This window comes from Staurois parvus, unplaced genomic scaffold (assembly GCF_062004578.1).
Source record: "Staurois parvus isolate SC_StPar_1 unplaced genomic scaffold, SC_StPar_1.0 ptg000361l, whole genome shotgun sequence".
Taxonomy (NCBI): domain Eukaryota; kingdom Metazoa; phylum Chordata; class Amphibia; order Anura; family Ranidae; genus Staurois; species Staurois parvus.
Genome location: NW_028318157.1, coordinates 594,399 through 607,237, shown reverse-complemented (window position 1 = coordinate 607,237; position 12,839 = coordinate 594,399). Strand labels below are relative to the sequence as shown.

General features: G+C 44.2%; 1 protein-coding gene across 1 annotated transcript; it reads right to left on the bottom strand.

Annotated features, from left to right (window-relative positions):
* Positions 1 to 1,425: 1,425 nt before the first annotated feature.
* Positions 1,426 to 11,728, bottom strand: NKRF (NFKB repressing factor). The gene is made up of 3 exons (XM_089684904.1): positions 11,318 to 11,728; positions 9,640 to 9,764; positions 1,426 to 6,255 (listed from the first exon to the last, which is right to left on the bottom strand). The coding sequence occupies exons 1-3, from the start codon at positions 11,518 to 11,520 to the stop codon at positions 4,178 to 4,180; spliced, it is 2,406 nt and encodes an 801-aa protein (XP_089541030.1). The 5' UTR covers positions 11,521 to 11,728; the 3' UTR covers positions 1,426 to 4,177.
* Positions 11,729 to 12,839: the final 1,111 nt, after the last annotated feature.

Genomic DNA, 12,839 nt, shown 5'->3' with positions numbered 1-12,839 from the left:
AGCAAATTGTTTAAAAAAAAATAAATACTGATCACTTCCCCAAAGTAGTACAATGCTACTATGGTAACATTGTACTACATTGGTCATAGTGAAATATAAAAAAAAAAAATCTTAAAAAAAAAATAAAAAAATTAATTATATATATATAATTTTTTCTTTTTTTTTTCATACCGTCACCAGTCAGTGTCCCTGATCACCGCCATGCCAGTTATATGATGACGCTGTACTGCACTGGTGACAATATGTAAAAAAAAAATAAATAGTGAAACTAAGTTTAATTTTTTAATTTTACGAAAAATTATGACCAAAAAAATACAACTTCAAAAAACTTGCCATGCCTCTTAGGAAGTACGTCGGACTGTCTACTTTGCAAAAAGGGGTCATTTGGGGATATCTGTACTGTTCTGACATTCTTGGACCTCAAGAAATTAGATTGGCTGTCAGTACTTCAGGATTGATCAATATTCAGATCTATACCATAGTTTGTGAACTCTATAACTTTCCTACAAACTAAAAAATACATCCTAATTTGGGTTATTTTCACCAAAGACATGTAGCAGAATACATCTCGGCCTAAATTTACGAAGAACAATTATTTATTTGCAAACTTTTATAACAGAAACAAAGAAAAACTTTTTTTTTTTCAAACTTTTTGGTCTTTTTTTTGTTAATTTAGCAAAAAAATAAAAACCCCGGCTGTGATTAAATACCACCAAAAGAAAGCTCTAGTTGTGTGAAGAAAATTAAAAAATTTTAGTTAGGGTACAATGTTGTATGACCGCGCAATTGTCATTCAAAGTGTGAGAGCGCTAAAACCTGAAAACTGGCCTGGGCAGGAAGGTGTAAAATTGCCCGGTATTGAATTGGTTAAATAGGTAGGATCAGGCTGAATGCCACAAAAGTTATCCCTAGAAAAAAAAGAAAAGAAAAAAAATGGCAGCTAATTTGCACCTCACGAGTTTCCCTTTAAACTGCCGCATTACAAGTTAACACTCCATAGTGTATTTTATTTATTAAAGGCACTTATATTGCGTTCTCAACGTACACAGTGCTTTACACTATGAAAAAATGCAATATGTGCAATGTTATTTCTGACCTCCCAAAACTGGCAGTGGGCTGCCATTTTCTGACTTCAGTCAGAGACAGTCGACGACTTTGAATAAAGTCAGAAATTCTGATTTGCATATTTGTTCCAGATCAATAAGAGTATTAGAACTGAAAAGCCAGCATTGGAGCCAGGCAAAAAGATTTGTCAGAAGGTGGTCAACAATGGCAACCACCATGTTTCTCTCACTACAGGTCTCCTTTAAACAGTGTAATAAAATGATGGAGAGCCCAAAAATAAAGAGCATGGCACTGAAATAATAGATTGGAAAGCAAGTGACACACACACACACACACACACACACACACACAAAGTTGATATATTTGTAAAATGGAGTCATCAGAGGTTTACTGTGTACAATTATCCTAGAAAGGAAAAAATACACCAAAATAAACTTTCCATAAAGCACAACTAGACTCATTTTCTGCACCTTGAACCTATTTAGCTGATATAAACTGAGTATAAAGTTGTAGTCCTTAGAAAGTAGCCACAACCTGAGCAGAGAAGCCTGTCTCCTGTCAGCATTTGTCAAAGAAGGAAGCAGTAGTCATTCTGTAAAGGTTCAACACACCTGCTGCATCAGAACTATTCTCCCCAATCAGCAAACTATATGCTTCCTGCTGTTTGGAGAGCTCAGCAGGGGGTCTGATGGACCTCTGAAGAGAGACCAATGCTTTACAGAGAGAAAAAGTTCTTCTTTGAAGTATGCCAGCAGGGGGTAAACTTTCCTACTCAGGCTGTGGCTGCTTTCTGAACCAATAACACTGTTAAACTTTAAACATTTTTTGTTTCCTTACATGTTAAAGTGGACCTCCCCCCTTAAAACTCACATGAGCATACAGCTCTGCATGCTGATATGAAATCATTTCATTAGTCAAACATTTTTTTTTCGCTTTTACTTACACTTCCTGGTTGAGTGAGGCACTGGTGATATGACTGGGGCCTTATAGATACATGCTGGGAAGTTCCTGTCACATGTTCCAAGAGGCAGGTCTAAGCAGAATTCCAGAAAGTAAATGGAGGTGCCATCTGTCTTTAGTAAAAGTGGCCACAGTTAGAAGGAAAAGAAAAATAATGTATGCAGAGAATAATACGCCTGCAATTATCTAGAAGGGTCTCTTTGGAACTCGCGGTTACTAAAAATGACTATAGGTGCCTTTGTTGTAATTTATGAATAGGGTGAAGTTCCTCTTTAAATATATTTAGCTGATTTACACTGAAAGTTTAATAGGGCTTTAACGTATTTCTGAAGTCATTTTTTTCTAATTTTCTAAATCTAATACAGTAGTTGGATCTTTGACAAAGTAGATGTTAATCTTAAAGATATGGCAGCAAAGTCCCAACTCTGACCACAACCCCCCTTTATCCATCTCCAAAATTCTCTCTGGAACCTTCTATAACCCTTCTTTTTCTACTCTGGTTCCCTACTTTCACTTTTGGCCAATCTCCAGGCATACATCCCTTCTTTTTGGTTCCCTTAGGGAATATTGAGATTCATATAATCTATAAAATAGGTTTCACTTTTTAAAGAGGGTGCTTTTATGACAATTCTTAAAAGCAGAACTAAAAGGCATTTTGGATAGAGTAAGGGAGAGTTATAACCCCCATTGGTTTAGTTTTTTTTGCCATCTGCACCTCATTTGAGATTTACCTTCATTACATGTCCCATAGCCAAAACAGGAAGTGGAAGGAAATCCCTGCGAATTAAAGTGGTTGTAAAAGCTGAAGGGATTTTTTTACCTTTATGCGTTAAAGTAAAAAACCTTGTGTGTGCTGCTCTCCCACAGCCCCCCCAATACTCACCTGAGCCCCCTCTCGATCCAGCCATGTGCATGAGAGTCTCAGCTGTCCTGGGACTCCCTCTCTTTACTAGCTGAGACAGCCTGTGAGCCAATGGGAGGGGGTGTCTTAGGAACACAGAGCTGGGCTCAGGAGCGAGCAAGCACCTGTGCCTCCATAGCAAGCAGCTTGCTATTGGGGGCACTGGTCAAGGGGGAGGAGCCAGGAGTGCTGAAGGGGAACCCAAGAAAAAGAGGATCTGGGATGCTCTGTGCAAAACCACTGCACAGAGCAGGTAAGTATTACGTTTGTTATTTTTTTAAAGAAAAAAAGCCGAACCTTTAATAACACTTTAAGGGATTCCTTGGGGACCCCCAGGCCATCAGAACTAGTGTCTCCATTGGAAGATTTCCTCTCAATTACTTTTCTGAGGACAACCCAAAGTTTGGGATTTTCTTTTACTTTCAATGATAAAATAGTAAACAGGACAAATAAGAGAGGATGAGTCTCCCTAATGTGGGCATGGACAGCAATAAAAACAGACAAGTGTCCTCATCCTTCTGCACTCTATCCAAAACTATATAAAAAGTTTTGCCTTTAGTTCTGCTTTAATAGTAATCCTTGAATATTGTATCATTGTTCTGTACCAGTCTGCCCCATTCAATAAAAACGTATCAAAACGAAGAGACAGTGGAGAAGTTTAGGCTTAGAAGTTTAAAAACAAGAAGCAGAGATCTGTAGAACAAACCATGCAAAAATAAAAGTTCAGTTGTCTCAACCATAAAAAACATACAACTTTTTCCATAATAAATAACATATGTAACATAAACAAAATTAGTCCATTAGGGTTCCCAGTTTGAGAAACAAATGCCAACAGGTTTCAGTAGAGTCTGGTGAGAAATGATTGGAATGTCCTGCACCACACATTTTGCTGGTCCCTTCCATCTTCCTAAACCTGAGAAACAGATTTGTTAGAGGCTTCTTTGGGTCTTACAACCTCTCATAGGCAAGGTGGAAGAAACTAGAATATTGACAGCAAAAAAAAGGATACAAAATTCAGGTTTAGACACCAAGCTTACCTCCACTTTCCTCACCCATATTCACGGAGTGGGAATTTTTATCAACATTGCTGGCTGGTTTTCTACAGACATAACAAGTATTTTTATTTTTATTTTATTGGTAAACTAAAATAAGCAGGAATCATTTATTCAGTCCTTCTTTTAGAAGACATCATACACTGTGCTCTGTTGTATACAGGTACATCCTTAATTTGATCAAGAAACGCAACATCAATTAATCGGGCATAACAAGTGCATAAGATCCAACCTGGCCTTCTTGTTTAAGCTGAAGTATGAGATCTTGTCTGCTTCTTTTCCTACTTACAACCAAGAATCTCTCAGATCCTTGTCCATGAGATTTACTTTTGAGACCGTATTTCTGAGCTATCTGATGAATGTATTTTCGTTCCTCATTGGTCAACTCCCTGGAAAATGTTAAATCATCCTGATTACAGGAGGCAGCATAATTTCTTATCATCTGTTCAATGTCTCTTTTGGTGATCTTTTGGTTAGTTGTCATTAAGCCAAGCCCCTCCCGACTAAACTGCTCTTTTACAGAAATAGGTTCAGCTATTCCTTCCCCTCCTTTTCCCAAACCTCCACCAGTCCATCCCATCTTTCTTAGGAGCTGGTTTCCAATATTGTCCTCTTTGATTTGCTGTTTGTATGCATCCTCATTTGATAGCCCTCTGATCTGATTTCGAGAAATGGCATCTTCAGCTGGACCCTTTTTCAGATTGTTAACCATGACAGGCTGGGTCCTCTTTAAAGCGTCTACAGCTGCCTTTGCAGCGTCATGTTTTACGGTTTTCTTAATTCCAACAGCTTCGGCTACAAACTGTTGATCTATGAGAACCCTACACTTCCAATCCAGTCCGGAGGCCCTCTCAAAGACATATTCTATGGTAACCTTATTAAACTGAGCAGTGTCATTTAATGTGCATACAGGATTTGAGGCATTTTCATAAACCACAATGTCTTTCAGCTCTTTTGAAACACCATTGCCTGTGTTTTCTGCATTAATGGTCCTATGTATGTTAGGTTGCATCGACTTTAGAATTTGTACTGCTGACTCAGCTGCTGCATGCTTGCTGCTCTTTTTATTTCCAAATCCTTCAGCTATACAATGATCTTGCACATACACACAGCAACGCCACATATTGTTGGACATCATGTCATACTTGTAGTCAACTGTCATTTTGTTGAAAGTAGCTGAATTGTTCAGAATGCCTATTGCATCACAAGCATTTTCAGTAAGCATGAACTCTGACCATGGTCTGGTTGAAGTACCTCTAGTTGCCTCGGAAAAGGGTTGGTTTGACAGACCGCTGTCATTTACAAAAGCATCCTCTTGCTTTAGTGCCGGGGGGAAGTCATTCATGCGAGTGTCAGTTGAGCAAGCTACCACGTCATCGCGATAACCACGTCCACACTTTCGTTGAACGGTGGCAACATCCACCACTGGCTTCTGTAAAAGTTGTATTGCCAATTCAGCAGCTCGATCTCTGGCTCCAATTTTGCTCCATGAATATCCAGTAGCTAAGTACACATCTTGGTACCTTACCTCACAAGCATAGCCATCAGGTGGGACTCTCTTATGTTTTGGGATGCTGCCAGGAGGAAGGTCTTTAATAGGTACATAAATATATTCTGGATTGGTTTTACATGCCTGAATGCTCTGCGTTAATACATGGGTGAAGTTAATGTGTCTGCTATCTGAAGCCATTTTGGGATTTACTAAATTCTGTTTCACAATTGCAGATAGTTGCTTAATAATGCTCGATTTATCTGTAGAATGTATTGCACGAGCCATGAAATGGTTTACACCACTTTGCTTTTCTATTCCAGTCCTGCCCGTCTTTTTCAATGGCTTTACAAAGCCGATTCCTTTTCTCCCTTGCTGGCTTACACCCTTCCAACTATCAAGAACATTAGACCGAAAATCTTTGCCCAAGGATGAATAATGAGATTCAAATTTTGCCGAGTAGTCTTGTTCCATTTTGGTCATAAAATTGCCAGAGTCATTTCTATTCTGATCTGTATCATTTGGGTCATATATATAGGGCAGACAACTCAACTCCATTTCAGTGTGCTCTTCTGCATCTGAATGGTCACTCATTGTGACACAAGCAGCAGATGCTTGGGACTTGACATCTGAGGGATGAATGCTGTCCAACGGTTTCTGTATGTCTAAGTTTGTATTGGTTTCTCGTGTTTTTTGGAAAATTTTATCTTCCTCCACTGTGCTGACTACAAAATGCACAGGTTCAAAACGTGGCCGCGGTCCAAACTTTTTCTTTGAAGGTTGTCCATCTGAAAGCACATTAAAAAGTATTTTCAAAATTCAAATATGTTAAAGTGATTCTTTAATGTACAAGTAACACTGCCAATTATAACAAGTCTAACAGAAAGATCAAACATGCAAAACAACAATCATTATTATGCATGACCAAAGTATTTCAAAAGGATTCCTATCTACAGACATTGGTGCCTTTGGTTATTCACTGGCAAATCATGATTTTGTGTGTATCATGTAACTTTTATAAAGACAATCCCCTACCCATTATAAACCTTTCACTACTTCAAAGAAGACCATGCACAAAGATAAAAATGTAGTACTTCTTAATAATATTGTGCAGGATTGTGTTAAAGGACTTAAAGAGACAGTGGACTTATTTGCTACAAGACCTATGTGCTAAAAGGACTTATTTATCTTTGTTCAGTTTCTCTGAGCTTGACGCTTAAGGGCTCTTTCACACGGACATTCTGATCGAGTCCGGCAGCCCGTTTTTCAGGCGGAGCAGATTGGAACCTCCATTCTCTTCTATGGAGTAGCGGGTATGAATGGACATGTGTCCGTTTACACCCGCCAACATCCGATCCGCCAAAAAAGACGGCTGGGGATCCAATTCCTCTTCCGTCCATTGGATTGGGTCGGATGAAAACAGACAGAACTCCCATGAGCATGTGTGGGATGATGTCAATCCCAGACCAGCCAATCAAGAGGCCAAAAACCCAGCACTTGGAAGTAGCTGGATGACGCCAGCTGGCAAAGGATTAACCGCTGCAGCGCTGGAATGAGCGGGTGATTTTTTCTGTTTTGTTCTGCTTTCAGCTAAGGTGCCAGGGGATCACAGGGAACCTGTCTGTCGTCACACGCTACATACTCAGATGATGGAAAACAGTGCATAAATAAAGTCAGGCAGGGTAAAAAGGTAGGAAAAAGACTTCAGGTGTTCTGTGACCCTCTTGCTATCTCAGCTACTGAACATTCCCATATTTCTGTCCCGACAGGCTTTTTAAAGTGATTTCAAAGGTTCGTTTTTGGGTTTGTTTGTTTTTTTTAACCACTTGCCCTACAGAGGATTTACCCCCCTTCCTGACCAGGCCTTTTTTGTGATATGGCACTGCATTACTTTAACTGACAATTGCGCGGTCATGCAATGCTGCACCCAAATTAATAATTTTAAGATAATCGTATATTAATTGGTTTACATGAAAGTTATAGCGTTTACAAATGGTGGTATATATACTGGAATTTTTATTTTTCTTATACTAGCAATGGCGGCGATCAGTGACTTATAGCGGGACTGTGGCAGGCATTCGGACACTGGGTGGGAACTGACTGCCACCGACATCCCCAGTGAAACGAATACAGTGCTAACAAAAAGCCCTTACACTGTACTAATGACACTGGGCAGGAAGGGGTTAACATCTGGATCAAAAAGTAAACTGTGTGCTGTGTGTGTTTTACATTGTGTGCTGTTTTACTTGGGAGACATGCTGCTTTGTATCTCTCTGCTGTGCAGAGAAATACAAATCAACATGTCCATGCTGACAGGAGAGAAACCTATGTTGTTTACACACAGGTCTCTCCCTTGTCAGCTTTGCCGACAATCAGAGCCAGCGGGGACCCAGTGATTGACAATCCCAGCCGCCAATAGTGGTGCGCACGCCCCCTACTCAGAGATGCAAATCACGATTATATAAGTGATTTTGCGCAGCTGTGCCGCCCTGTAGCAGTACTTCTGCTATAGGGCAGATGGCAAGCCGTTAAATAATAAACATGTCTCACTTACCTGCTCTGTGCGCAGAGCAGCCCTGATCCTCTTTTTTTTACGGGTTCCCAACCGGCACTCTTGGCTCCTCCCCATCCCCCCTGCTCCCAGTAGCAAGCCACTTTCTATTGGGGCACTGGTGCATGCTCACTCCCAAACCACGCTCTATGCATCAATAAGACAGAGCTGCGACTCTGCCCCACCCCCACTCTCTCCTCATTGGCTCACTGGTTGTGACTGACTGCAGCGGGAGCCAAGGGCTCCTGCTGCTGTACCTCAGCCAATGAGGAGAGAGAGAGACCCAGGACAGCCAAGGTCCCCTGCACATCCCTGGATCACAAGAGGGTTCAGGTGAGTATTGGGGGGCTGTGAGGGAAGCAGCACACAGGTTTTTTTTTACATTCATGCACGGAGGGCTGCCATTGCAAGCTGCTTGTTGAATGAATATATATATATACACACACACACATACAAATAAACTTGTGAAGTTTCTTTAAAGTGGTTGCAAAACTAGGTGTGTTTTTTTTTTACCTTGATGTATTATATTTAGGTAAAAAAAAAAAAAAACCTGTGTTCTGCTCTCCCTCGAGGTCTCCCCATACTTACCTGACCCTGATCTCAATCCAGCGCTGTGTTTGACAGAAGCGCCTCTCTCCTTTCTTAAAGGTCATTGTCTCCCAATTCTGTCAATCAAAGCCAATCAGGAGACAGCAGGGAGTGGGGCAATGCCGCGCACTGTGTGTCAATGGACACACACAGCGTGACTAAGGAATGAGCCCGCACAAGTGCCCCCATAGCAAAGCCACTTGCACTGGGGGCACTTGGCAGGGGGAAGGATCTAGGAGCTCCAGTGGGAAACCCCAGAAGAGGAGCCTACTCTGTGCTAAACCATCACACAGAGCAGGGAAGTATGACATGTTTGTTATTTAAAAAAATAAAATTTGTAGGTTTACAATCACTTTAAGTGAAAGGTCACACCTTTGATCTACATTTACCTAGTTCAGCTATTACTACGAATGTCCAAAGAGTGAACTGTTAATTCCAAGCTAATGACTTGCATAAAGAGGGATAACAAGGAACTAGATGTTAGATGGTCATGCTTCCGAACAATGTTCTTAAAGTTTTTTTTCTTGTATATTTTTTATGTTATAAATCCTGAAGTTGGTAATGTATATACAGTACAATCTAAAATACAACCCATACCAAAATTCCTGGATTTTCTTCATAATTCTTGGCCTTTGCAATGTCCAAGTCTGACAGACTAACAAGGGTTACTGTGGTTCAAAGTGAGCAAAAGATTCCCAAGAAATGCTATGAAGTAAAGTATGGCCATCATAAAAGAGAGGTCCTCCCACATTATTCCAAAGACACAATTATTCCTCATTTAAAGAAAATAATAATTCCTCGGCACTCCTGACCATATCACTGCATCCCAAACTATTGGTGTATGGTATACAGGCCTAAAATAGAGACAATTATTAATCTTTCATACAGCTCTTTCAGACTTGTTAGCCGTTGTCATTGCAAGATATAGAAAGCATGGCTTCTAGATAAAGGGAACAAAGAACAAAGACAGTGTGAAGATGAACCTGTGGAATCCTGTGCATCATTTAAAGCAGCGGTGAACAAGGCAACCTACCTGCATCTGATGAACTGGGTCTTTTTGCAGCTTTGGCACCGGGAACCAGCTCAAAAGATGGCATCTCTCCAATGTCAATTCCTTCAGCCATCTGGTAAACTTTCTGTGTCAGCTGCTCTCCATAACTGACCAACAAAACAAGAATCACAGGTGAGGATTATACATACAGTGTGTGGAAATGTTTTTAATAATTTCTTTCTACGTTATTTTATGTAATTCCAGACCTCTGGTGTCATTGATGTTCAGGTGCCTCCTAGACTTGTCAGTACAAAGTTTTCTAACCTGCATGCTTGGCTGTGCTAAGGAAGGTATTATGAATCATATGACATAGGCACAGCCGCTGGGGGTGGGGGATGACATGTAACATGGACATAGCCACCACATGGGGGAGGGGGGTATACATGTGACATGGGTACAACAGCATCATGAGAGGGGAAAAACACACGTCATTGGGAAATACATGTGATGCAGAGAGGTCATAGAGGGACATACGCGCGACACAGGTGCGGTCGTCATGGAGGGGGGACGGAACGTACGTGCAATGCGGGTACGGTCGTCGGGGGGGAACGTACATTCGACGCGGTTAACAGCCGTGGTGGGAAGGGGGGGAGATACGTGCGGCGCGGGCACGGTCGTCATGGGGGAGGGATGCGTGCGACGCGGGCACGGTCGTCATGGAGGAGGGATGCCTGCAGTGCGGGCACGGTCGTCATGGAGGAGGGATGCATGCAGTGCGGGCACGGTCGCCATGGAGGAGGGATGCATGCAGTGCGGGCACGGTCGTCATGGAGGAGGGATGCATGCAGTGCGGGCACGGTCGTCATGGAGGAGGGATGCATGCAGTGCGGGCACGGTCGTCATGGAGGAGGGATGCATGCAGTGCGGGCACGGTCGTCATGGAGGAGGGATGCATGCAGTGCGGGCACGGTCGTCATGGAGGAGGGATGCATGCAGTGCGGGCACGGTCGTCATGGAGGAGGGATACATGCAGTGCGGGCACGGTCGTCATGGAGGAGGGATACATGCAGTGCGGGCACGGTCGTCATGGAGGAGGGATACATGCAGTGCGGGCATGGTCGTCATGGGGGGGGGGGGGGGGAGAGATATGCGACGGTTGTCATGTGGGGGAATACGTGCTACACGGCTGTCATGGGGATATGTGCGACACCATAGGGGGAGGGGTATGTGTGGCGCGGGCCCGGCTGTCATGGGGATACGTGCGCTGCCATGGGGGGAGGGATACGTGCGACGCGGGCACGGTCGTCATGGGGGAGGGGGGGGGGGGGGAAGAGATACGTGTGACGTGGGCACGGTCGTCATGGGGGGGGGGGGAAGAGATACGTGTGACGCGGGCACGGTCGTCATGGGGGGGGAGAGATACGTGTGACGCGGGCACGGTTGTCATTGGGGGGGGGGGGGGGAGAGATACGTGTGACGCGGGCACGGTCGTCGAGGGGGGGGGAGAGATACGTGTGACGCGGGCACGGTCGTCATGGGGGGGGGGGGGGAAGAGATGCGTGCGACGCGGGTACGGTCATCTTTGGGGGGGGGGGGTACATCTGACGTGGACACAGTGCGTGCGGCTGTCATTAATGGGGATATGTGTGATGCAGCAACGGTCATCTTTGGGGGGGGGGGGTACGTGACGTGGACACAGCGGTACAGGCCCTGCTCTCACCGGTTTCCAATGTAGACGATGTTGCTCCACACCACAGACAGGGCGATAAGTTGGTCCGCCTTCCTCCCGGGGTAGAGGTGGATGTGGCGGCCCAGGAACTCCCTGCGGGCCCTCCACTGCTTGTCATTCTCATGGTACTGGCGGAAGTCCTCCAGACACACCGGCCTTTCCATCTCAGGGTCGTACTCGCTTTGTCCGGCCATCTTCTTCTCCGGTGATCGGCCCACCACACGACAGGACCCCCGAGCTTCTCCCGCCTGGAACCTCACCGCTCCCTCCACACCAGGCCGGGGTCTCTCTATGAGTAACACTGGAGCTCCATTGCCGGACGTCTTAAGCGGCGATACAGACAAACCATAGAGGAGAGGAGGGGGCCACAAGAGAACGGAACTATAGAGACTTGCCGACTGCTATGTGAAGCCGCGCAGCGCCCCTGGTGGAGGGCCGGGGAGTGGGCCGAATGTCTCAGTTCAGTGGACAGCAGAATTGGAGGAAATATCTTATAACAATCAGATTGGTTTTAGTCGTCTCTTCAATAAAATATAAAATTACTGTCTGATGGAGGATCTTTTCTTGAGTATTCATCCTTACAACTTAGACCCCACACCTAGGACAAGTACAATATCCAGGGGCCTGTACCATCCATACACTGCTCAAAAAAATTAAAGGAACACTTCTTAATCAGAGTATAGCATGACGTCAATTAAACTCCTGGGATATTGATCGGTCAGTTAAGTAGCGGAGGGGGTTGTTAATCAGTTTCAGCTGCTTTGGTGTTAATGAAATTAACAACAGGTGCACTAGATGGGCAACAATGAGATGATCCCCAAAACAGGAGTGGTTTTACAGGTGGAGTCCATTTTTTTCCCTACTCATCTTTGATGTTTTTCACTAGTTTTGCATTTGCCTAGGGTCAGCGTCACTACAGGTAGCCTGAGGTGATACCTGGACCCTACAGAGGTTGCACAGGCAGTTACTCTAGGAGAGCTGGACAGGGCCATAGAAGGTCCTTGACCCATCAGCAGGACCAGTATCTGCTCCTTTTTGCAAGGAGGAACAGGATGAGCACTGCCAGAGCCCTACAAAATGACCTCCATCAGGCCACTGGTTAAATGATACCAGATGACACCAGATACCAGAGTGTGGTTGTAAATGGGGTCCATTGGAAACAGAGAGCAGTCACTAGAGGTGTAGCCAGGGGCGTATTTACCACAAGGCAAACAAGGCACTTGAATAGGGTGGCATTTTTCAGGAGGGCAGAACCCCCCCCCCCCCTCCCCAGAAGAAGGGATGAAAAAAGGGACACATGCTCCATGGGAACCAAGTGGGATCCAAGAGAAGGTGCGGGCTGCTTAATGGTGTATGTAGAACCTGACCCTCATTCCTGTGGATGTCCGAAGATGAAGATGAGTGTCTTTCTCTCTATGGCCTGGGGGGGGGGGGGGCATAGTGGAAGGCTCTCCCAGGTGGGGGACAGGGGTTTTGTTGGTCAATGTCAAGCTTTCTCCACAAGAGGAGCAAG